The following is a 25,476-nucleotide window of genomic DNA, read 5'->3' on the forward strand; positions in this document are numbered from 1 at the left end:
GTGTTGTAAAGTGTGATACACAGGTGCTTGACTAATTAGGGCAGGGTTTCCCAAACTCTGTCCTCGGGACTCCAAGGAGTTCACATTTTTGTTTTTGCCCTAGCACTACACAGCTTATTAAAAAACCCACACTTTTTGGGGTCCCGACGACTTAGGGGCATATGGAAAAGTAAACTGCCCTAAAAACAACACATGAAACCCATTTTAGACAGAATGGTAAGTATGCTGAAATATAGCTTTTCTTTCTTACTGCTCTTTGAACAACACCTCCACTGCTCTCACACTTAACTTTATTCAACTATACATCTTTCATCGGCATCAATATAAAAAGGGGTTCTATGCATTTCAGTTTCTAGACTTACACAATAACAATACAAACAAGGGCAAAATACTGTAGATTAGACAATCATGTGTTAACAATTCAGAACATTCTGCAAAAATCTCTCGGTAGGTATGAAACTCATCAGTATCTACCAACAAGTTGCGACATGGAAGCATGTGAGTAATAATCACATGGGGCTTGAGTTCCTTTTTTTTTTCTCTCTCTTTTTTTAAGATGTCCTCCACAACATCTTGGTCCATTGCCATTTTGTGTGCAGCTGTGTCATGACAGCAGGAAACGAAAGGCCACCATTGGCTCATTCTGAATCTGATAGATCTCCCTGCTGGATACAGGTCTTCTCCCTCACCCCCGTTGCTATGCTTTCCTGCTGTAGTGGGTAAGGGTTAACAAAAACACACACAACCATGTTATTCACATTTTAGTAGAGATCAGGGCCCATATTCATAAACGGTCTCAAATAGGTGTGCAGATCTAGGATCAGCTCGCCCCTCTCATTCATTATGATCTTAAAGGCAATAATTATCCTAGTTCAGCAATTCTACTCAGGCGCTTTGTGAAAACAGGCCCGGTTCTGCTATCCTGGTAAAAAGGGAACTCTAGAGAAACTCTCGTAATTTACATGTATTTGGTGCACATTGACAAGCACATTTGAAGTGACATGCATATGGGCAAACTGTTATCAACTTCGGTGTCACTGAAACTAGGGCAGTCTGATGCACAGTGGTAAGTTAAGACTGTGACCTTCAGTATTACTTACTTAGCATTCCTATTTGGAACATACACTACACCAAGGAGCAGTGTTGCGATTGGTTACTTGAAAAAGTTATATTAGTCGTTACATTTAACAAAAGTAAAGCGTTACTTTCCACACAAAGCAATATTGTAAAGTATTGCCTTTTTACTAATAATGTGTGACCTGTTTCAGGAAGCGAGGCATATGTCGCACTTCACAGGAGAGGCATTTGAACGCAAAATGCGTTTTTGGGCAGAAATGCCTTCTGGAACATGTGAACATTCATGTGTCTTAATAACAAACTTGTATGCCATCTTTAAATACAAATAATATTATTACTTTGTGTTACTTTCATGAAAACTTCTCAAAATCTCACTGTTTGTTTGACTGTCGGGGGGAGCAAGGCGAGCCTCGAACGCTCTACCAAAGATAGGCTACTTACTAACTCAGGTTTGACCACTAGTTTCTCTTTTCATCTGTGGAGCTGCTTTTACTGTGCTAGTCTACAAGTGCTACACTATACAGTGCCTTCAGAAAGTATTCATACCCCTTGACTTATTCCATATTATTGTTACAGCCTGAATTTAAAATGTAGTTAATACATTCTCATTGACATATTCATACCCCTTTGCTATGACACTCCAAATTGAGCTCAGGTGCATCCAATTTCCTTTGATCATCTTTGAGATGTCACTACAACTTCATTGGAGTCCACCGGTCACCAACTGACCTAGATATTGTGTGTATGTACTGATATGTAGGCTGTGTGACGTATTACATTTATTTATTTCAGTCCTTGACTAATAATGTTCTGTACAATGTATTATGTCATGTTTCATCTAGACTCCAGGAAGAGTAGCTGATGCTTTTGTAGTGGCTTATGGGGGATTCTAATAAATACAATTGGTAGGATATGATTTAGAAAGAAACACACCTGTCTAAATTAGGGTTGTCATGGTACCAGTATTGCGATACAAGGAAGTCAGGAAGCAAAACATGAAGCAGACTCAATTTCTTGAGAAAAACAGTCCTAATCGGAAAAAAGACGATATTGTCACCTAGTCTTATTTGTTTCCTTTGCAAGCTATAGCACACTATTTCACAAAAGTAGGTTTTAAAGGACCCTAGAGTTAAGTCTGCTTTGTGTTTTCTTTATTTTGCTAAATCTGGTATCGTAGTATCGCAATACTGGTATCGCGACAACAGTAGTCTATATAAGGCCCCACAGTTGACAATGCATGTCAGAGCAGAAATTATACCATGAAGTCCAAGGAACTGTCCGTAGATCTCCGAAATATATACAAAGGTATATGGACACCCCTTTAAATTAGTGCATTTAGCTAATCCAGCCACACCCGTTTTTTTATTTAACCTTTACTTAACTAGGCAAGTCAGTTAAGAACAAATTCTTATTATTTTTAATGACGGCCTAGGAACAGTGGGCTAACAGCCTTGTTCAGGGGCAGAACGACAGATTTGTACCTTGTCAGCTCGGGGATTCAAACTTGCAACCTTTCGGTTACTAGTCCAATGCTCTAACCACTAGGCTACGCTGCCGCCCCGTTGCTGACAGGTGTACAAAATCGAGTACACCGCCATGCAATCTCCATAGACAAACATTGGCAGTAGAATGGCCTTACTGAAGAGCTCAGTGACTTTCAACATGGCACCGTCATAGGATGCCACATTTCATACAAGTCATTTCGTCAAATTTCTGCCTCGGTCAACTAGAAGTGTTGTTATTGTGAAGTGGAAACGTCTACTCTGCCGCAAAGTGGTAGGCTACACAAGCTCATAGAATAGGACCACCGAGTGCTGTAGTGTGTAAAAATCGACTGCAACACTCACTACCGAGTTCCACTGGAAGCAACGTATCCACAAGAACTGTTCATCGGGAGCTTCATGAAATGGGTTTCCATGGCAGAGCAGCCGTACACAAGCCTAAGATCACCATGTGCAATGCCAAGTGTCGCCTGGAGTGGTGTAAAGCTCGCCGCCATTGGACTCTGGAGCAGTGGAAACGCGTTCTCTGGAGTGATGAATCACACTTCATCATCTGGCAGTCCGATGGACGAATCTGAGTTTGGCGGATTCCAGGAGAACGCTACCTGCTCGAATGCATAGTGCCGACTGTAAAGTTTGGTGGAGAAGGAATAATGGTCTTGGGCTGTTTTTCATGGTTCAGGCTACGCCCCTTAGTTCCAGTGAAGGGAAATCTTAATGCTACAGCATACAATTATATTCTAGATTATTCTGTGCTTCCAACTTTGTGGCAACAGTTTCCGGAACGCTCTTTCCCATTTGAGCATGAAAATGCCCCCGTGCACAAAGCGAGGTCCAAACAGAAATGGTTTGTCGAGATTGGTGTGTTGGAACTTGACTCTCCTGCACAGAGCCCTGACCTCAACCCCATCGAACACCTTTTATGAGAGAGAGTGGCCAGACAGAAGCCACTGAGAAAAAGGCATGATAGCATGCAAGTTTGTAAAAAGGCATGGGAAAGACAGGTCATAAAGCGAAAGATTCTGTGGTCTGATGAGACAAAAATGTTACTCTTTGGCCTGAGTGAAGCGCTATGTCTGGAGAAAACCAGGCAAAGCTAATCACCCATCTAACACCATCCCTAACGTGAAGCATGGTGGTGGCAGCATCATGCTATGGGGATGCTATTTCGCGACAGGGACTGGGAGTCTGGATACTGGGAACGATGAATGGGGCCAAATACAGGTTGATGAGAACCTGTTTCAGAGTGCAAATGACAGACATACGTTCCAACAGGACAATGACCCCAAGCATACAACCAAAGCAACGCAGGAATGGCTTCAGAACAAGAATGTGAAAGTCCTTGAGTGGCCCAGCCAAAGCCCAGACTTGAATCCCATCTGTGGAAAAACTTGAAGATTGCTGTTCACCGCCACTCCCCATCTAACTTAACAGAGTTTGAGAAAATCTGCAAGGAAGAAAATCCCCAAATCCAGATGTGCAACGAAGACATACCCCAGATGACTCATAGCTGTAATCGCCGCCAAAGGTGCTTCTACAAAGTATTGACACAGTATTGACTCATGTCTAAAAACATGTTTACATTTTGTCATTATGGGGTATTGTGTGTAGATCGGTGAGATGTAAAAAAAATCTCAATTTTTGGGTGGGGGCGCAGTGTGTGTGACAGTCTATGTGTGTGGCACAGAGGGGGAAAGACAAAGTAGCCAAACCGACTCACGCAGGTTAGACAAACTTTTTGCTGCCATAGGTTATCTATCATACCATCTGGTAGAGGCTAGCTAGCTACAGTAGCCAGCTAAGTTAGCCAGCTAGCGAGATAAAGTAGCGAGGCTCCATTCATATAAAACAACAGCCTACCTGTTGGTTGATCATTATAGCCTACTTCTTCATATTTAGCCAACTTAATTCCATAATTATCTGTCCATTTTGCATTGATTAGAAATCTCCCACTTCACTTGCTACACATGAAGCCTGTGACTGTATCGCCGCTTTGATTGACCGACAGTAACAACAAGCTACACCTGTGAAGGCTACCGGTGTGTCTTTTTTTAATGGGGAGCTGTCATGAAACTGTTGCTTTATAAAAATGTCAAATGTAATGGTCCATCCTTTTAGGCTATGTATCAATGTCACAGTTTTATTTCATTTTAGACAAACCCTTTTCATTGTTAAAATAGGCTTATATTTTTTTAATTCTCAAATTAATACTATCCAAGTAATCTAATACCAATGTCCGTTGGGATATTCAAATAAACGTGCCCATCCCTAATACATTTCCATGGACAGCAGCTGTCATGACATTTCTCCAAACAGCCTTTCTCTGCTCGCTCGAGAACTAAATAAAAAAATAAGTTGAGGTACATTTGACAAAGTAACTGTAATAATATTACCAAATGTGAAAAAGTAACCCGTTACTTTACTCTGTTACTTGTAAGAGTAATCTGATTACATAACGCATTTCCCCCACCGCTGCCAAGGACACAGAGGCTGACATACATACAAATATACACACAAACATACCTTCTCCTCTGCGTCGGCTAACATGAGAATCACGTCTTCCACATCAAACTGCAGCATCCCGTCTTCTGAAGCGTGACCCTCCAGCGCCACTCCCTGATATCAATCACAGCGCCACATAAACAACTTTGTTAGACACTCAGCAGAAATGCTAATAGTAACGTTGAATTAAAACTATAATATATTATAAAGAGAGTACCACTATTACAATAGAGAATCACCTTGATAAGGAAACCAGGTGGATTCTGGGAGTTTGAGTAATTTCCAGTCCTCTTTGCATCACCTACCTGCAGGGCCTGGGAAGCCCCTTCTCCCTCCTCCACCTTCATCTCCACCTGGCTGGCCTCCGCAGGAGGGAAGGAGTGCCTCTCAGAGGGGGGGAAGGAGCAGCGTGGAGCAGGACGAGGTGGGGCTTTCCCATTCTCTGGAGATACAGGCGCACTCTCCTGCTCGGTGTCATGTGGGCCGTCGCTCTCTGTGGACATTGGAAGAGCCTCCTGACTGATTGTGACTTCACACCCAGTCACCTCTGACCTTTGAACTTGCCCTTTTCCGTCGGATTGGCTAGGGCGCTGCTCCTCTGAAACCCCACCCTCTGGGACATCACTCAGACCCTCTGACGCGACGTCGCTTCCGACCCCGTTGTCGCTGTCACACGCCGACCGTCTGTTGGGCGTAGCAGCACCGTTGGAGCTAAGCTCGTCTGAGAAGTCGGACGTTTCTGACGTGAGGACGCTGTGAGTGCCCTCATCTGCCTCTCCTGCGAGGGAAACGCGCTTCTCAGAGATGCTCTGGGTGTGGGTCTCGTGGCTGGACAGGACAGTCTCTTTGCTGTTTTCGGGGGCTGCGGATGCTTGGAGGGATGTGTGGTCCGAGGGGAAGGCAGTGTTACAGGGGATGGGTGCTGAGATGAGCAGGGATTTCTTCTTCTTGGACTTGGTGCTAAGAGAGGAGATAGAGGGTGAGTTGATCTGGCTGGTGGCAGAACGTTTGGTCTGATATTCTCAGATAATTTCCCAAATTTCAGACTTATTGAGAGAAAGTCAAGAGTAAATATTTGTTTTCTCAATTGAAAATAAAATGACTGTTGACTTTTACTTGATTAGCAATATATACAGTATATCACATATGGACTATGAGAGGTTAAACCAATGTGATGCATTCTCATGGTCATCTAAAACAACTGACCTGTTGAGGCCTTTGATGATGAACGCTTTTCCTGAATGCTGAGTCTCCAGCTTCTTCATCACACTGTAAAGCTCATGGTTCAGCTGCAATCAACAGTGGTTATTCTATTAGTCAAGATGCCATACGACATTACACAGAGTAACATCTATTATTTACATCAGTGATACAGACGTGTCAAAAAATACTGTAATAGCTTTATTCCTTTTGGGAGAATACAATCCATATTTAGAGTGTATGAAAAAAACAACCTCACCACGCTCATTTCCTTATAGAAGACATCCCTCAGGTTGGAAATGTTTTGAAAGACGGTCACGTAACAGCCAATCCGGCTTTAGACAAAAAGGGGAAATAGTCTGTTACACTGGAGCCACTTGGTGCAAATAGGTTCCGGCTGTTTGCGGATAGAAATATACTAGACACAAAGGATTCTTCATTCTACACTGAGTAGCAATATGAACTCCACATGCAACAATTTCAAAGATTTTACTGCGTTACAGTTCATAAGGAAATCAGTCCATTTAAAATTATTGTATTAGGCCCTAATCTATGGATTTCAAATGACTGGGAATGTGACGCATTTCTTTTGAATAGAGTTGATTGTGGCCTGTGGAATGTTGTCCCACTCCTCTTCGATGGCTGTGCGAAGTTGCTGGATATTGGTGGCAACTGGAACAAGCTGCTGTACACGTTGATCCATAGCATCTCAAACTGCTCAATGGCTGTCATGTCTGGGGAGTATGCAGGCCAATGGAAGAAGATGGACATTTTCAGCATCCAGGAATTGTGTACAGATCCATGTGACATGGGGCTGTGCATTATCATGCTGAAACAGGTGATGGCGGCGGATGAATGGCATGACAATGAGCCTCAGGATCTCGTAACGGTATCTCAGAGCAATCAAATTGCCATAGATAAAATGCAATTGCGTTCGTTGTCCATAGCTTATGCCTGCCCATACCATAACCCCACCGCCACCATGGGAAACTCTGTTCACAACATTGACATCAGCAAACCGTTCGTCAGCAAGCCGCTGTCCGGTACAGTTGAAACTGGGATTAATCCATAAAGAGCACACTTCTCCAGCATGAAAGTGGCCATCGAAGGTGAACATTTGCCCACTGAAGTCAATTTCGAAACCGAACTGCAATCAGGTCAAGATGATCTTCCCAGAGACTGTTTCTGATAGTTTGTGCAGAAATTCTTCGGTTTGGCAAACCCAAAGTTTCATCAGCTGTCCGGGTGCAATTCTCAGATGATCACGGAGGTGAAGAAACCGGATGTGGAGGTCTTGGGCATGCGTGATTACATGTGGTCTGCAGTTGTGAGGCCGGTTAGACGTACTGCCAAATTCTCTAAAATTATGTTGGAGGCGGCTTATGGTAGAGAAATTGACATTCAATTCTCTGGTAACAGCTCTGGTGGACATTCCTGCATTCCGCATGCCAATTCCACCCTCCCTTAACTTGAGACATTGTGAGATTGTGTTGTGTGACAAAACAGCACATTTTAGAGTGTCCTTTTATTATCCCCAGCACAAGGTGAACCTGTGTAATAATCATGCTGTATAATCAGCTTCTTGATATGCCACACCTGTCAGGTGGATGGAATATCTTGGCAAAGGACAAATGGTCACTAACAGGGATGTAAACAAATGTGTGCATAATTTGAGAGAAATAAGCTTTTTGTGCATATGGAACATTTATGGGATCTTTTATTTCAGCTCATGTAACATGGGACCAAGACTTTACATGTTGCGTTGATATTTTTGTTCAGTATACAGTTAAATTCTACCATGTCTGCTCTACACATTCTGAACACTCCATCCCATGAAATAGGCCCCTGCATACGCAACCATTCTCAGGCCCAGTCTTTTGGAAACCCTACTAGTTTACAGTAAGCTGGTAGAGTTCATTACGGCATGCAACTGAAAAACACATTTTGTAACAGAAAATGAACATTCTGTATTTCATAAGTACAGTAGTTGACCCATTTCAGTAAAAAAAAAAAAATGTCATGCATAATGACATGACCCTGATGTGCTGTGGTCCATTGACTTTACCTTTGATAGAGAACAGGAAGCTCCTCCCTCATCTCTTTGTTGATTTCCTCAAACACACTCTGGGCTATGTTGAACTCCTCCTCTGCCTGGTTAGAGAGAAATGGCATTCAAATGCCTTCAGTACCTTTATCCAAATATGTTGACAAAAAAATATAGAATTTCCGTTTAATTTTCAACACACCTTTGTGATTTTGGCATCGTCTTTCTTCTTGGCATTCTGCAGCGCCTCCAAGTGGTGACGTGAGGAATCGTAGTCTACTAGCTTCCGACCGCGTTTGGCCAATCGTTCCTAAGAGGCACGGGGAGAAGTGAGTCAAGTGACACTATAAGTCTCTTGATTGTAAGACAAAGCAGCAATGTAAACACATGGGGAGATTAAAAAGTTTGGATGTGAACCAGATATATTGCACCAAAAACAGTTGATATAAGTACATCAGAAACTACCTTGACTTCATGAAACTGGCCAGTGTAATTCTCCATGGTGCGGACTATTTGGTCTGTTAGTTTCTCTTCGTAATCATTCCACAGCAAATCCTCACTCTGTAATAATGGGAAAGTAAAAAAAAAAAAAAAAACCTTCAGCCTGCTTTCGACATTTCCAAAATATTCACAGAAAGAAGTGCCTCTGCCTCACCTGAAACATTCTTTCATGGAAATAATATACTGCCCAACACTAAGAGAATGTACAGTATAAGACCATTTTAAAACATTTAAATCAACACTATTCTATATGAGCACCAATATGGTTTTCGTAAAAACTACAACACAGATATTGCTCTTTTGCAACTTAACAACAATACGCTCTTGGCATCTTTTCAGATTTATCCAAAGCGTTTGACATGGTGGATAATGAAATATTACTTTCTAAATAGTATTATTACATTTAGATAGTTATATAGCTACGTTTATTATGAAGAAGCACAATTTGTTCATGCAAACGGCAGTGCATCTACCAGGGCCAAGATATCCTGTGGTGTGCCACAGGGTTCAATAATCGGACCTTTGTTATTCCTAATCTACAGTATATTCATGAACTTGCTGCTGTGTCTTCTACCATACTTCCCATTCTCTTTGCTGATGATTCCAATTTCGATTCACTGATTAATGAAGCCAACTCAGGTATGGCAATATTTCCTGAATGGTTCCAGACAAACAAATTATCTTTAAATGTAAAAAAATAAATCTAACTTTATTGTATTCACTAGTAAGAATAAGAAATACTGTAAAAAAAACAACAACCAGCATATCAATTAGGGGAAATGAAATGGAACAAGTCACATCCACTAGATTCCTTTTGAGTTCTAATGGATGAAAAGTTATCCTGTAAAGATCATATTCAATTTGTCCGCAGCAAAGTGAAGAAATCGGTTGGTATCATCAGAAAGATTAGTGGTTTGGTTCATCAGGCTTGCTTCCTAACTCTATACTATAGCTTAATTTACCCATATCTCATTTACTGTAATATTGTCTGGGCCAGTACATATGCCTCCTACCTACACAAATTATTCATAATACAAAATACATTTGCAAGTCTAGCCACATCCTCTAATTACCTGGCTCCATCTGCACCTTTGTTTAAGAAACTAAATATCTTGTCCATTTAGAACATTAATGTATGTCAGTTATGCACTACAAATACTCCCATATACCTCCCAGACAGTTTACCTAAACCCTTCAATGGATTCTTCCAGGTTCTTTCTGAAATCCATCTATATAAGACAAGACAATGAGATTACCTTCACCCTCCCCACTGCCACACATCACATACTTAATTCTCTATCAGATACAGAGGTATCATACTGTGGAATTCTTATCTTCACATTGCCAAAACCTCATCATCCCTCAATAACTTCAAACGAAGACAGGGGGTCAGCTTGATGAACCCAACTAGCCAATAATCCCCTCCATGTAGCCTCAAACATGTTTCTTCTTGTTTACTGAGTATATCATGTACAATTATAATGAATGTGCTTTGTTTAACTTATATTTGTGGTGTGGTTTTCATATACAGTGCATTCTGAAAATATTCAGACCCCTTCACTTTTTCCACATTTTGTTACTTTACAGCCTTATTCCAAAATGGATTAAAGAAAACATTTTCTTCATCAATCTACACACAATAACCGATAATGACAAATCGAAAAAAAGGTTTTTAGAAATCTATTCACATATAAAAAAAAATGTAAAACGTATTTACATAAGTATTCCGACCTTTGGCTATGAGTTTCGAAATTGAGCTCAGGTGCATCCTGTTTTCATTGATCCTCCTTGAGATGTTTCTACAACTTGTTTGGAGTCCATCCACCTGTGGTAAATTCAATAGATTGGACATGATTTGGAAAGGCACACACATCTAAATAAGGTCCCACAGTTGACAGTGCATGTCAGAGCAAAAACCAAGCCATGAGGTAGAAGGAATTGTCCATTGAGCTCCAGGACAGGATTGTGATGAGGCACAGATCTGAGGAAGGGTACCAAAAAATGTCTTCAGCATTGAAGGTTCCCAAGAACACAGTGGCCTCCATCGTTCTTAAATGGAAGAAGTTTGGAACCACCAAGACTCTTCTTAGAGCTGGCCGCTCAACCCACCTGAGCAATCAGGGGAGAAGGGCCTTGGTCAGGGATGTGACCAAGAACCCGAGCTCCAGAGTTCCTCTGTGGAGATGGGAGAACCTTCCAAAAGGACAACCTTCTCTGCAGCACTCTACCAATCAGGCCTTTATGGTAGAGTGGCCAGAAGGAAGCCACTCCTCAGTAAAAGGCACATGACAGTCTAAAGGATCCTAAAGGACTCTGACCATGAAACCAAGATTGAACTCTTTGGCCTGAATGCCAAGCGTCACTTCTGGAGGAAATCTGGCACCATTTCTACGGTGAAGCATGGTGGTGGTAGCATCATGCTGTGGGGATGTTTTTCAGCAGCAGGGTCTGGGAGACTAGTCAGGATTGAGGGAAAGATTAATGGAGCAAAGTACAGAGAGATCCTTGATGAAAACCTGCTCCAGAGTGCTCAGGACCTCACCTTCCAACAGGACAACGACCCTAAGCACACAGCCAAGACAATGCAGAAGTGACTTCAGGACAATTCTCTGAATGTCCTTGAGTGGCCTAGCCAGAGCCCAGACTTGAAATCATGTCTGATCGATCATCTCTGTAGAGACCTGAAAATATCTCTGCAGTGACGCACCCCATCCAACCTTACAGAGCTTGAGAGGATCTGCAGAGAATGGGAGAAACTCCCCAAATACAGGTGTGCCAAGCTTTTAGCCTTATACCCAAGAAGACTCGAGGCTGTAATTGCTTCCAAAGGTGCTTCAACAAAGTACTGCGTAAAGGGTCTGAATACGTACATGAATACGTACATGTGAAATTCAGTTTTTTTTTCTTTCTAAAAAAACAGTTTTGAGGTTTTGTGTGTAGATTGATGAGGGAAAACTATTTAATACATTTTAGAATAAGGCTGTAACGTAACAAAATGTGGGCTTACAACACCTGCACACCGTTATTACCAGTTTGTTTATCTGTACTGTTTTTTTCTTTCACTTCTTTTCTTTGGTATGAATAAATAAATCAAACAAATTAAAAAGCACTCGCCTTTCAAAATGAAATTCTGGTCAACACACTGGTATTCTTGTAGGCTCCACTGTTATTTTAAATCTCAAACAAATGTTTCTGTCAATAGAATCATTGTTAATCAGGAATCTCACTATAGTCTAGAGTTGGACATTTGAAATGATTTCACTATTCAAATATATCATGATATTTTTTAGGATATCCGGATAGTAGAAATACATGTGTTTTAAAGAAAACATTTTGCGGGGAAACTTCAATGGAGACTTGCTTGCGCTACTCAAGAGAGCAGGTGCTTGTTTCGGGTGGGGGAGAGGCGAGAGAGGACGAGGAGGTGCCAGTGTGTGTGGTCGTTAGGGAGAGATAGAAAGTAGACAAACCGACTCACTCTAGTTAGACAAACTTGTTGATGTCATAGGTTATCTATCATACCATCTGGTAGAGCCCATCTTGACCGCATCAAATCGTTGTAAAGAATTTAGCTAGCTACAGTAGCGAGGTAAGTTAGTCAGCTAGCTAGCTAAAGTAGCAAGGCTAATTAAGGCCCCGTACATGTCTACAACAACTACATTCATATGAAACAACAGCAGACCTGTTGATTGATCATTGTAGCCTACTTCTGTAGGAGAGTTAAAATGGTTATTCCATCAAACTTCAAATTATTAGAACAGTACACAACACAGAACATCCAGGTTAAGGGTCAGTGGCCCAAGCCCGCTAACAGGAATGTTCCAAGTTCAGACAGATGAGGGAATCAGATCGCTATGACCGCCAGGAACTTTAGTTTTGGTTTATATTTTCATTTGTTGTGCTACTAGTACTGCCTGATGATGTTAAGTTGGCAGCTACAGTAGCTGGATGATATTAACATCTTCTGGGTTTTATTTCATTAAACCTGGGTGGAACCTTCTAACACCCTGGTACTACCCGTAGCTCCTGTTCTCCTCAGTCTGAGAAAACACAGAGAGAAAGGTATGTTTCACAGATTACTCCTGTGTAGAAGTCCACAAAGTTAAATAAATAAAGCACCCCAAGGTTAATGATATAGGTATTGTTATAAGGGAGTGTGGGACTATTGAAACATGTAACTTTCAGGGTTGTATCATTGTTATTGATATAGTTTTACAGAGTGCTAAAAAGTATTGCTGTTGCTAGTTAGAAAGTCTTTCTGTGATGCCGATGGTTATCTGAGCTGCCAACGTATGCTAGGGTTGCATTATGGGAGATGTACTTTTAGCTCTTTAAGGTCTGAATGGGATAAATGCAATTTCACTTTGTATGAGATGAGATATTATGAGATATTACAGTGTTTTTGTACATGAGTTGTATTTTAATACTGTCAACACTGAAAGCACCTAGCAATGTATTAAGAGATGAGACAGAATATTTGTTTCACTTTTCTTCATGCTCCAGTCATGACTGTCTCTCCTTTGTGAGGATCAAATGGAGCCGTCAGCTCGGCAAAGATTTGAGGATAGCCAGACCCTCCTATAGGAGAGGAGAGGGGGGAGTTTGACCTGTTTTATGACATAAATACCTTGCAGAAACTCTCCCCCACTCTGCAGAAATGGAAGACTGAAAATCCTTTGTTACACAGAGACTTTGCCGCCAAAACTCCAACATCCAAAAGTGGATAATGAAACAATATTTCTAACAAAGAATGTTGGGAATGATGATAGATGGAATATGGAAAATTCATGTATATTTTGTGATGTCATTAACATGATCAGAAAGATGTTATAAAGGAAACATCGTAACTTTAAGAGCTTTCACAATGTGCATATCAGATTTAGATGATATGATTAACTATTTTTTGAAAAGATAGAAATGTGATTTAAGCCTTTAAATGAGATGATGGCTTTTCATATAAACCTGAGCCCAGTCATAACCACGCCCACGTGAGCACAGACATTGTGTCAACAGGACGGAACACCCTCCAAGGCCAGAGTGCTTAAAAGGACTCGCTGAGAATTTCCATACAGTCCAGAGAACGTGAGAATGTGGTCCACGCGTTGAAATGGTTAAAACTACAAGACTAGAAAATGATAAGGCCCTCTGAAACTCTCGACGAGTGAAGAAGGTGAAGACTAGATCAAAACATGCACCGTCTGCAGCTCTGCATGTAAAGTAGTCCAGGAAAATTGACCAAAGACGGGAAGACAGATCCCTCTCACCACTGTGTGGTAAACCTGAAGGATCCAATCTAAGAACACTCCAGAACAAAAGAAGGACATTGTGACCTCTGGTGGACAACTAGAGACTTACATCCAACTACTCCCCATTGATGGACCGAGTGATTTCAACAGAGAGACAACAGAGAAAGACATCTACGAGTAAATATATGTTGCATTTCTAATCCGAATGAGTGGTTGTTAGGGTGCTAAATATTAATATTTAGAGTGAAAGCAGTTTCCAAATGTATGTACGATAAGTTCACCATCTTTGTCTCTCCCGCGCTTTATCTTTCCCCATCCTCTTTCCATTGTGTAACAAGCCATCATATCAGGTTAGTCCACTAGGGACTGTTTTCATTGCATTGTGTTAGTAACCATAACCTATACCGTGTGTGTGTGTTTATGTATTTCTGTGTGATTATTTAGTTAATTAGTAAATACATAATTAAGTCAATATGTGTATCGCTGATTCATCACTTAGGTTAGGGTTCGTGCAGATTTACGAAGTCATCGACGTTCAGAAAGAGACTGATGAGGAAGTAATTAATAATTGACTGTTATTGATGTAAGAAATATTTAGATCATCTTTAGAGTTTAAGTTGGGAGATAGTAACTCTGTAAACAACTTAACCCGTGGTGCCCCAAACTCCTAATGAGTTAATTGTTATATGATTAATTTAATTGAGTAATAATTAAACATAGTAGGTATTTATTCGATAAATAGCAGTCATCACATTAATGATAGTCAGGTCACGACCCTCCTCTATAGAACAACTTGTCAGATGGCGCATTGAAGACTGAAGTATTCCTGTCCTGTCTTTTCATAATACCATTGCAGATCTACATAAAAGCCCAAAAAGACAGCTGAGGTGTCACTCTTTATTTCTTGGTTCTTCTGTGGTACATATAAAGACCGCTACACGTTTTCTCATTTAGCCAACTTAATTCTGTCATTTTAATTCAATTTTGCATTGATTCTAAATATGCCCACTTCCCTTGCTACACATGAAGCCTGTGACTGTAACAGCAATTTGATTGACCGAGAGTAACAAGCTACACGTGTGAATGCTACAGGTATTATAAAAAACTTGTATTATAAAAAAATATATATATAATGATCTATCCTTGTAGGTTATGTAGCAATGTCAGTTTTATAAACATTTTGACAAATCCTATTCATTGTTAAAAATATACCTATATTTTTTCTCTCAAATGAATACTCTCCCAAGTGATCTAATACGAACATCTGTTTGGATATTCGAATAACCGCGCCCATCCCTACTATAGATCACAACAAAATACCCAGCTGTGGCCCACCTCCATGATGACAGACAGGTCCTCTCCTCCATGCCAGTCAGGTTCGTAGACGTCTCTTAACGTCTGGGACAGTCGCTTGGATGTCTCATGCATCACTGTAGAGAAGGACAGAAGGAAAATTGACTGCATTTGTAATAAAAAAGTTTGTGTGTAGAGAACACCACTTGCCTATCAGATCACTTGTTAACTAGGCTAGGGGACAGTGTCTGGGGATGTAGTGCCTAGACACTGTCAAGGGTAGTATTCACTACCAAACAAGGTGGGACTACATGAAGTTGTCTAAAAAGAAACTCTTATTTTCTGCAGCAAAACATTTTGCTACGGTGTACACTAATAAGGCTGTGTCTAGACTTCACAGTTCATGCAGCTTTAGTATTCTGATCATAGTTCCGAAGGCGTCATGAGTCTACATTTAAATGTGTCTAACGTGTCCAGTGTTTCCGGATTCCCTTTTCCCGCGGTATATTCAAATGGCACCAACGGTGGAATAGGTTAAATATGATAACAACACAATTGGCAGTAGCTAACTAGGCAGCTAACTTCTGTAGCTAGCTAGCCAGCAAGCAATACTAAAGTGATTGCAAACGGATTAGCATAACTCTAGCCAGACAAACATTATTTTCTAAATATTAGTTAGCTGGCTAGCATTTGAGTCCAGCAAACACTTTCCTCACAGACTTGGAATCTATTTCCTCCGACGTTATAACGAAAAGTTGCCTCGGTCCCAAAATGCAATTTTTTTGGAGACTTGTGGGAGGGGTTCTGATGACATCGCTGACACTTTCGGTAGCCTGATTACATCAAGACTGAGGAGAAATCCGCACACAATCCATCCCTGACCACCTCCACAATCAGACCCGTCTTTTCAATGGGATCTTCGTATTCTGATAGCAGAAATCACAGGTAAGTGTCAAGTGTAGACCTAATAAATACAACCTGGCATGACAGAAATCATAATGGAAAGAACATTAACGTTTTGGATTTGAGGCACAATTCTGATTCGGCTACACCTACGCAAGGTCAAAACAACATGGGCTTCATTTGAAGTGGTATGCAAACGGTTGCACTAAAAACAAACAATACTAACACAATCATTTCTCTCTCAAATCAATAATACATTCATTTGCCGAGTCTGCCCTTTTTAATGGTCCTCAGTTCTTTGCTTTTCTAAATTGACAGTATAGACAGCATTGCAACAACAACAAAAAATCTAATAATAGATGGAATTCACTTCCCTCTTTACTTTCTCCCTCATGCCACCAGAGAGGATTTGAAAGTATGGTCAGTTTACAAAAAGAGACTTGGGCCAATGTGTCAAATTTAACACATTACTGTACATAATATAGGCCTACAACTACATCAAAGCCAAAAGGGGAAAAAATAATAGGGTAAAGATTTCTGATCTTGTGGCCATGACTACACAAAGATTATAGATATTTGGTTTTGACCTGAATATGAATATGGCAGCCTGAACTGCCTAAATGCATAGGACAACACTAAAGATAAGTATTGAATCTATAGATGGGTTAGCAGACAACACCATGAAAACAATACGGAAGCCTTAATGGGGCAGAGGTCTGAGTTGTAATTCTTGATCGCCAGATAGCTAGCAACAATGACAAGAAACTACCTTGTGGGGGATCACAAGTGGCTCGTTTCAGCTAGTTTCATCTTGTTCTTGATACCATGTCTCATTTGAAGGTGTTTTGACTGATTTCATTTCAATGGTAATATGGCAAAAAAAATGTGCTAGCTAGCTAACCAACAACTGTAACAATGTATTTGAGAGACAAGTGCTCATTGTGCAAATGTATTTATGTTTTCAATAAAAATTAGATAACATTTGTCAACATTCTAAGCCACCCCTCCCTGTTTTGCCAGTTTTTTGTTGTTTAACAACTTAAATTAAGCCACCGGTTATGTAATTGATTTGATTAGACTAATCAGAACTGTAGGTGCTCCTGTGCACATGAGAAACCTCTGCTATGGAGTGAGATGAAATACATTTAACATTTAAGTCATTTAGCAGACGCTCTTATCCAGAGCGACTTACAAATTGGTGCGTTCACCTTATGACATCCAGTGGAACGGCCACTTTACAATAGTGCATCTAAATCTTTTAAGGGGGGTGAGAAGGATTACTTTATCCTATCCTAGGTATTCCTTAAAGAGGTGGTGTTTCAGGTGTCTCCGGAAGGTGGTGATTGACTCCGCTGTCCTGGCGTCGTGAGGGAGTTTGTTCCACCATTGGGGGGCCAGAGCAGCGAACAGTTTTGACTGGGCTGAGCGGGAACTGTACTTCCTCAGTGGTAGGGAGGCGAGCAAGCCAGAGGTGGATGAACGCAGTGCCCTTGTTTGGGTGTAGGGCCTGATCAGAGCCTGGAGGTACTGAGGTGCCGTTCCCCTCACAGCTCCGTAGGCAAGCACCATGGTCTTGTAGCGGATGCGAGCTTCAACTGGAAGCCAGTGGAGAGATCGCTCATCAACTCATCCCTGACCGCTGGCTACGTCCCTTCCGTCTTCAAGAGAGCGAGAGTTGCACCCCTTCTGAAAAAACCTACACTCGATCCCTCCGATGTCAACAACTACAGACCAGTATCCCTTCTTTCTTTTCTCTCCAAAACTCTTGAACGTGCCGTCCTTGGCCAGCTCTCCCGCTATCTCTCTCAGAATGACCCTCTTGATCCAAATCAGTCAGGTTTCAAGACTAGTCATTCAACTGAGACTGCTCTTCTCTGTATCACGGAGGCGCTCCGCACTGCTAAAGCTAACTCTCTCTCCTCTGCTCTCATCCTTCTAGACCTATCGGCTGCCTTCGATACTGTGAACCATCAGATCCTCCTCTCCACCCTCTCCGAGTTGGGCATCTCCGGCGCGGCCCACGCTTGGATTGCGTCCTACCTGACAGGTCGCTCCTACCAGGTGGCGTGGCGAGAATCTGTCTCCTCACCATGCGCTCTCACCACTGGCGTCCCCCAGGGCTCTGTTCTAGGCCCTCTCCTATTCTCGCTATACACCAAGTCACTTGGCTCTGTCATAACCTCACATGGTCTCTCCTATCATTGCTACACCTGAAACCCCACCTCTTTAAGGAATACCTAGGATAGGATAAAGTAATCCTTCTCACCCCCCCCTTAAAAGATGTATAGCTCCTACCTTTCACTGCACGGAAGTACGCTTGGACTTCTTTGAATAGTCTTCCCCCATCATTCTGTTGGTTGAAAAGACAGAAGATTCAATGTGGGAGTTGTTATAGTACATTTCTTACAGTGAGAGCATCCATCAATCAAAGACCCATTCCAGTAGTTGACGTCACCTTTACAGAGGATACATCTCCAAAAACACGGAAAGACAAAGACACCAGGATCTTCACAATTCAAGATGTACAATCATACCACAAACAATAACAGTAAAGAATGTACAGTATGTGTTTTAAAAGTGACACTGTCCTTTTCGAACAAGGATGACCTTTTTATTTATATTTTGATGCTTCAAGGAGCCAGAGAAACGAATGACAAAAAAAAAAATCTGAATAAGGAGTATATTGTTTTACGCAAGGCATGGTGGCCCAACCTGGTCTCAGAGCATTTCATATTATTCTCTACGGAAATCAAATACACTCCATTTTTTACAATCCGTATTATGTTATCAATTTGCAAAATGTATGATATGTTATGAATTCTGTCTAGGTGGCTAACATTAGCTAGTTCGCTAATGTTAGGTAGGGTTAGGGTTAAGTTTAGGAGTTAGGTTAAAGGGTTACGGTCAGGTTAAAGGTTAGGGGAAGGGTTAGCTAACATGCTAAGTAGTTTCAAAGTAGCTAAAAAGTAGTTAAAAAGTTGCTAATTAGCTCACATTGGCCGTGATGAGATGGATACACTTCCACTCCCACCATTTTAGCCTTAAGTAACCATCTGTCTTATGTAACCATACCTAACATATACTAAATGGAATAACAAAAACTAAATTGAGTGTCTCAGATTTACGTACAGAATAATACGAAATGCTCTGAAACCAGGTTGGGTGGCCATTGTTTGGTTAATTAAATGCTAGCAGCCACGACTGAATTCAAACTTGAGTTGGTTTTGGGGTAAGGTTTGATGTGGGTGTCTCGTGTGTGCTCGTAGGTGGGAAGAGAGGCTATCTAAAGTCAAAACAAATTTGCCAATCTCTGGGGATAGTCAGGGACCGTCAATAAATTACAATGTAAGTGGGACAATATTTTCATGTCTTATTAAATGCTGTCAATATGTATATATGAACTTCTACAATTTATAGTTGGTTTAAGATTTCTAAGTCATTAACTTTTGGAGATATTGACCTATAAAATATTGTCCCATGTACATTGTGTAATTACCTGATGATCCCTAAGCCCAATAGGGATATCAAATGTCAAACCAAATTGACCACAGGCATTATGATCAGGTTACTTGGGTGCTGACAGCTGTGGGCAGAATTAAAATAAGCCCAACCCACAGACAACTGTTGAGAAACAAGACTCTGGTCTGATGAAACCAAGATTGAACTCTTTGGCCTGAATGCCAAGTGTCACTTCTGTAGGAAACCTGGCACCATCCCTAAGGTGAAACATGGTGTTGTGGGGATGTTTTTCAGCGACAGGGACTGGGAGACTTTTCAGGACCGAGGTATATATAAATGGAGCGAGTAAAGAGAGATCCTTGATGAAAACCTGCTCCAGAGCACTCAGGACCTCAGACTGGGGTGAAGGTTCACCTTCCAACAGGACAACGACCCTAAGCTCACAGCTAAGACGACGCAGGAGTCTCTGAACGTCCTTGAGTGGCTTAGCCAGAATCTGGACTTGAACATCTCTGGAGAGACCTGAAAATCGCTGTGCAGCGATGCTCCCCATTCAACCTGACAGAGCTTGAGAGGATCTGCAGAGAAGAATGGAAGAAACTCCCCAAATACAGGTGTGCATCATACCTCAGAAGACTCAAGGCTGTAATCGCTGCCAAAGGTGCTATAACAAAGTACTGAGTAAAGGGTCTGAACACTTATGTAAAATGTGATCTCTGTTATTTATTTTATTCCTAAAAAAAACAGTTTTTGCTTTGTCATTATGGGGTATTGTGTGTAGATTGACGAGGAAAACAATTTAATACATTTTAGAACAATGTGGAAAAATTTCTACGTGAACACAAAAACAGTAATTTAGCACAGGGGTTCCCAAACCTTTTAACTCTGGGGGGCCCCCCTTCCAGCATAGGGGAAGTCAGCTTGCAGGCGTCTGGCCCTCCACAAGGAGTCGCTAGAGCGCGATGGGACAAGGAACTCCCGACCAGCCAAACCCACCCCTAACCCGGACAATGCTGTGCCAATTGTGAGCCGCCTCATGGGTCTCCTGGTCACGGCCGGCTGTCGCACAGCCTGGGATCAAACCCGGGGTTATAGTGACGCCTCCAGCAATGTGTACAGTGCTATAGACTGTTGCACCACATTGGAGGCCCTAGTGGAGAGATTTTTACAAAAATGTTGCAGTGTTAAAGCTAGTTGATCTGGACATTTCTGACAAATTATAAATAGCTCTTAAGGTATGCAATAACTAACATGACAAGAAGAAGTGATGTGTCTTGTGCATTCTACTATTACAACTTTCAAGACTAAATTTAATGCCGGACCCTCGCGCCCCTCAGTTTGGGAACCACTGATTTAGCAGACAAAAGTTTTCCAGTACTTTTTCAAATGAGCGACCAACCAGTGGCTAGTCAGTTGGCCATTTGACAGCATATAAGTCAATGAAATTACATTTAAAAAAAATAATAATGTAAACAATTTAAAAAAATATTTTTCCATCAGACAAAATGTCCACGTCGTGGGGCAAGTTCTTTGGTCATAAACGATTGTCTGACGTCTTCTCTCATTCAGTATGACAGGGTATATATAGATCTGATGATTATGTACCACTATGTGTGTTGTAAGCTCCGACAACGTTCTGAAAGTGTCAGAAATGTTGAGCTTTTATCGTGGAGTTTGGCTAGTGTTACGAGCTCATATGAGTCACCAGGGATTGGGGTGACTGACCAATAGGAGGAACACTGCCGACAATGACACCTTTCTGGTGTGTTGTCGTTCTTTCGATGCCATGCTTGATACGCCCAGTTGACGCTGTTGATGTAGCCTACGTCGCTGAAGTATCCTTGCAATGCATGACAATCGCAGAATGCGACGAGAGAACTGAAACAAATCGTACAATCTGGCCAGGTTGATAATCAAGATTTGAATTTGAATACGTCGCACAGTGTGACATGTAACATGTAAGAAAGACTGCATCCGACGTAGTGTGGGAAGGCCTTTAGGGGATGGAGAGGCTTGAGCAACCAACAGTAACAGTCACTATGACTCATATAGGCCTAGTACAGCATGTTACAAAAAGTGGGCTTATCGATACAAACACCCATTGCATCAGCGTTGCAGTTCACCATGGGAGACAGAAACAGCACGACATTGAAGTAGAGCTTTTCTTCATCGGTACCTGTTGTTTGAGAAGGTTCTGGGAGTACTGCTCAAACTGTTCATCTTTAGTCTCCATGTTCTTCCCCAGCTTCTGCATGACCTATGACAGGACAAAAACAAAAGCGGTTGACATATCCACAGCTTTCATTCAATCAACATTAATGGGCATGACTCTATAATAGGTATTGTACCGTTGTTCAGGTTGACCTGCGCGAGGTACTGACAATCACCCTTCAATTCAAAATGTATTGGTCACACACATATTTAGAGGAGGATATTGCGGGGGTAGCAAAATGCTTGTGTTCCTAGCTACAACAGTGCTGTAGTATCTAACATTTCACAACAATACACAAATCTAAAATTAAAAGAATGGAAGAAATATATAAATATTAGGACGAGCAATATTGGAGTGGCATTGACTAAAATACAGTCGAATACAGTATATACATATGAGATGAGTAAAGCAGGATGTAAACATTATTAAAGTGACTAGTGTTCCATTATTAAAGTGGCCAGTCATTCCAAGTCTATGTATAAAGGGCAGCAGCCTTAAAGGTGCAGAGTTGAGTAACTGGGTGGTAGCCGGCTAGTGATGGCTATTTAACAGTCTGATGGCCTTGAGATAGAAGCTGTTTTTCAGTCTCTCGGTCCCAGCTTTGATGCACCTGTACTGACCTCGCCTTCGGAATGATAGCGGGGTGAACAGGCCGTGGCTCGGGTGGTTCATGTCCTTCATGATACTTACAGTATCTAGGCCCTACACTGTATTCCATAATGATTCTAAACAACTAGTGTAACTTACTGGTGTAACGTTCACTATTTTCCAAACCCAGGCCAACAAAATGTATATTATTCCCCTTTCCCAAAAAGGACATATATTGTTGACCCCAAATGATAGGATGGAACATGGGCACAATTGAACCGATTTCATCTGACAGACATTTCAAACCATGCTCTCTGTCCTTTTTTGTTGTTGGTTTCAGCAGCAAAGTGAAACTAGCAGAGCAGTATGCCAGCACCAAGGCCAAGTGAACCACAAAGCCACCGAGTAAGAGCAGTGAGGGAGAGGAAGTGTATGCAGAGGCAGGAAGTGAAAGATTTTGTGTCCACATGCAGCTGCACAAGCAACATCAACAAAATGGCATTAACAGATGAGCACAACATTAACGTGGATGCTTTCTGTTGGGATAGACAACTAACTTGATATAGGCTAGTTCACAATAAAAGGTCAATGGAATATTATTTAAACTGTTGTTTTTTTGTTTGTTTTTTGAGGAATTAACCTGGGGTCATTGACATATCAACATCAACTACATTCAGTAGATTATGATTCTTCAAACCTGTCTAAAGCCCTTAAACAAGTCATCAGTTGCCTGGGTCAGTGAGTGTCGGTGGTAAAGAACACGCCAACAGTCAGCTTCAATAGAGAGACTGTCTGAAGAAATTGTATTGCTGTAGTGGACAACGTAGGCCTACTGTTACCAATATCATGTAGTTCAACTAATAATATAACTACATTTTGCAGTAGCTTGGTGGTAATTCAACTAAATTCAAATCTAGGTAGTATTTTCAGTAGTTAATAACTTTTTTCCTACTGGAACTACACACAACTCTTTTTGCAAAAAGAAAATAAAATATGAGTGTGAAGTTGGCAATAATTTCCTTTATTTTTCGGCATCAAACCTGCCTAACTCTCACTTGAAACATAATTATTGTGTTTAATAGGATAAATCACACATTCTGTTAACATATGACCCCAAATTGATCTGTTCTTGCAATTTATAGTCTGATAGTTCTGATCTATATATGATCATTTTTCACAAAGTAGTTTGGATGTAGTGAACTACTTTTTCACGGTAACTTTAGTTAAGTAAACTATATATTTTTTTGTAGTGGTAGCTTTAGTGTAACTTAACTGCTTTTGGTGTGAACTAATTGGTAGCTTGGTAAACTCTTTTCAGAGTAGGTTCCTCCACACTGACCAAAATACATAAACAGAGCCTGGTTTCCCAAAGCATCTTAAAACTTAAGTTAATCTTATGGTTCTAACAATGAACTTAGCCTGAAGATGCTTTTTGGGAAACCCGGGCCCTGGCCAACAACAGTTAAGCGTCATTAAGTTCCAAGTAGCCCGAATGACTAAGCTCGTAGTTGTAGAGTAGCCTAATGAATTGTGGCAATCTTGATTTCAGGATAACATAGAGATATCACGGTTCACTAACTTGTTGCTTACCTTTTCCTGAGCACGATTCAATGACTTTTGTACTCGTTTGGCAAGAATTCCAGCCCCAGCCCCAATGTTTTGCCCCATCTTGTTCTCTGCCATAGTTTCTTCTCTCACTCTGGTCTGCTACTGCTTCCTCTTGTGAAATCACTGCTCTGGTGCTTATATCTTTGTTGAAGTACTTTAGGGGTGGAGAGCAGAAGAGTCGGTACCAATGTCAGACAGGACTCTCTCTCTCTCTCTCTCTCTCACACACATGACTTTGCTATACCCATGTAACATTTGTGTCGGCCGTGTTAAAAAAGGTTGTCTTGCAGTTAAACGGACACTAGCTTTCCTCAAAATCAGTCGATAGACATCATGAAACACATGTTCCACCCTCTTGTTGAAACTTGTAAACGAGTCAGTAAATTACCCTGCGGCCGGGGGGTGGTCTTTGTAATGAGTGTTTAAATTAGTATTTTATTTTGCACAATATTCAAGAAATCGCTTCCACAGGATAAAGCCTACACTTAACTCATCATGTTAATCATACCATCGTCAAGGTAGATTGCAGGATGAATACAAAAGAGTATTTATTATATTGACAAGATGATTGTCCGCTATAACCATGTAAATACGTATCGGCGAAAGGCAGGTGGGAGGGAATATTCTAGCCCAGTCTTTCCAAAACTCTGTGCTGGGACCCCAAGGGGTGCACGTTTATATTTTTGGCCGAGCACTACACAGCTGATTCAAATAATCAAAGCTCAATGAATAGTTGATTATTTGGATCAGCTGTGTAGTGCTAGGGCAAAAACCAAAACGTGCACCCTGTCACACCCTGACCATAGTTTGCTTTGTATGTTTCTATGTTTTGTTTGGTCAGGGTGTGATCTGAGTGGGCATTCTATGTTGGATGTCTAGTTTGTCTGTTTCTGTGTTTGGCCTGATATGTTTCTCAATCAGAGGCAGGTGTTAGTCATTGTCTCTGATTGGGAGCCATATTTAGGTAGCCTGTTTTGTCATTTTGGGTTGTGGGTGATTGTCTATGTTAGTTGGTTGTGTCAGCACAGGTCTCATTATAGCTGCACGGTTGTGATTCGTTTATTGTTTTGCATTCAGTATTCAGTGCTTTCTTTAATTAAAAAATCATCATGAACACATACCACGCTGCATTTTGGTCCGCTCCTTACGACGATCGTGACACACCCTATGGGGTCCCCAGGACCAAGTTTGGAAAACCCTGTCAGACGAATCTGGCCAATTATCTTTTGTAGAAAACATCAATATACTCGTAACAACCTACCATTATAAAACTTAAATTTAATAAAATATTCCTCACCTATCAAAATACTGTTGGAATTCACTTTTATCTTGAACAAATTC

The 25,476-nt window shown here is 41.2% G+C and overlaps 1 protein-coding gene across 3 annotated transcripts; it reads right to left on the bottom strand.

Annotated features, from left to right (window-relative positions):
* Nucleotides 1–273: 273 nt before the first annotated feature.
* On the bottom strand, nucleotides 274–24,310 carry LOC115142801 (bridging integrator 2-like). 3 transcript variants are annotated; one of them, XM_029682551.2, is made up of 12 exons: nucleotides 24,118–24,310; nucleotides 21,904–21,984; nucleotides 18,564–18,618; nucleotides 15,408–15,502; nucleotides 8,791–8,886; nucleotides 8,528–8,635; nucleotides 8,347–8,432; nucleotides 6,541–6,616; nucleotides 6,288–6,370; nucleotides 5,321–6,041; nucleotides 5,103–5,195; nucleotides 274–710 (listed from the first exon to the last, which is right to left on the bottom strand). In XM_029682551.2, exons 1-12 carry the CDS (start codon nucleotides 24,208–24,210, stop codon nucleotides 639–641), a joined length of 1,659 nt encoding a protein of 552 aa, XP_029538411.2. In that variant the 5' UTR covers nucleotides 24,211–24,310; the 3' UTR covers nucleotides 274–638. The 3 variants fall into 3 exon arrangements, with proteins under 3 accessions (XP_029538411.2, XP_029538412.2, XP_029538413.2); XM_029682552.2 differs by having other exon boundaries at nucleotides 5,387–6,041; nucleotides 24,118–24,304; XM_029682553.2 differs by lacking the exon at nucleotides 24,118–24,310 and adding an exon at nucleotides 20,604–20,877 and having other exon boundaries at nucleotides 21,904–21,989.
* Nucleotides 24,311–25,476: the final 1,166 nt, after the last annotated feature.

This window comes from Oncorhynchus nerka, linkage group LG15, assembly GCF_034236695.1.
Source record: "Oncorhynchus nerka isolate Pitt River linkage group LG15, Oner_Uvic_2.0, whole genome shotgun sequence".
Classification (NCBI taxonomy): Eukaryota; Metazoa; Chordata; class Actinopteri; order Salmoniformes; family Salmonidae; genus Oncorhynchus; species Oncorhynchus nerka.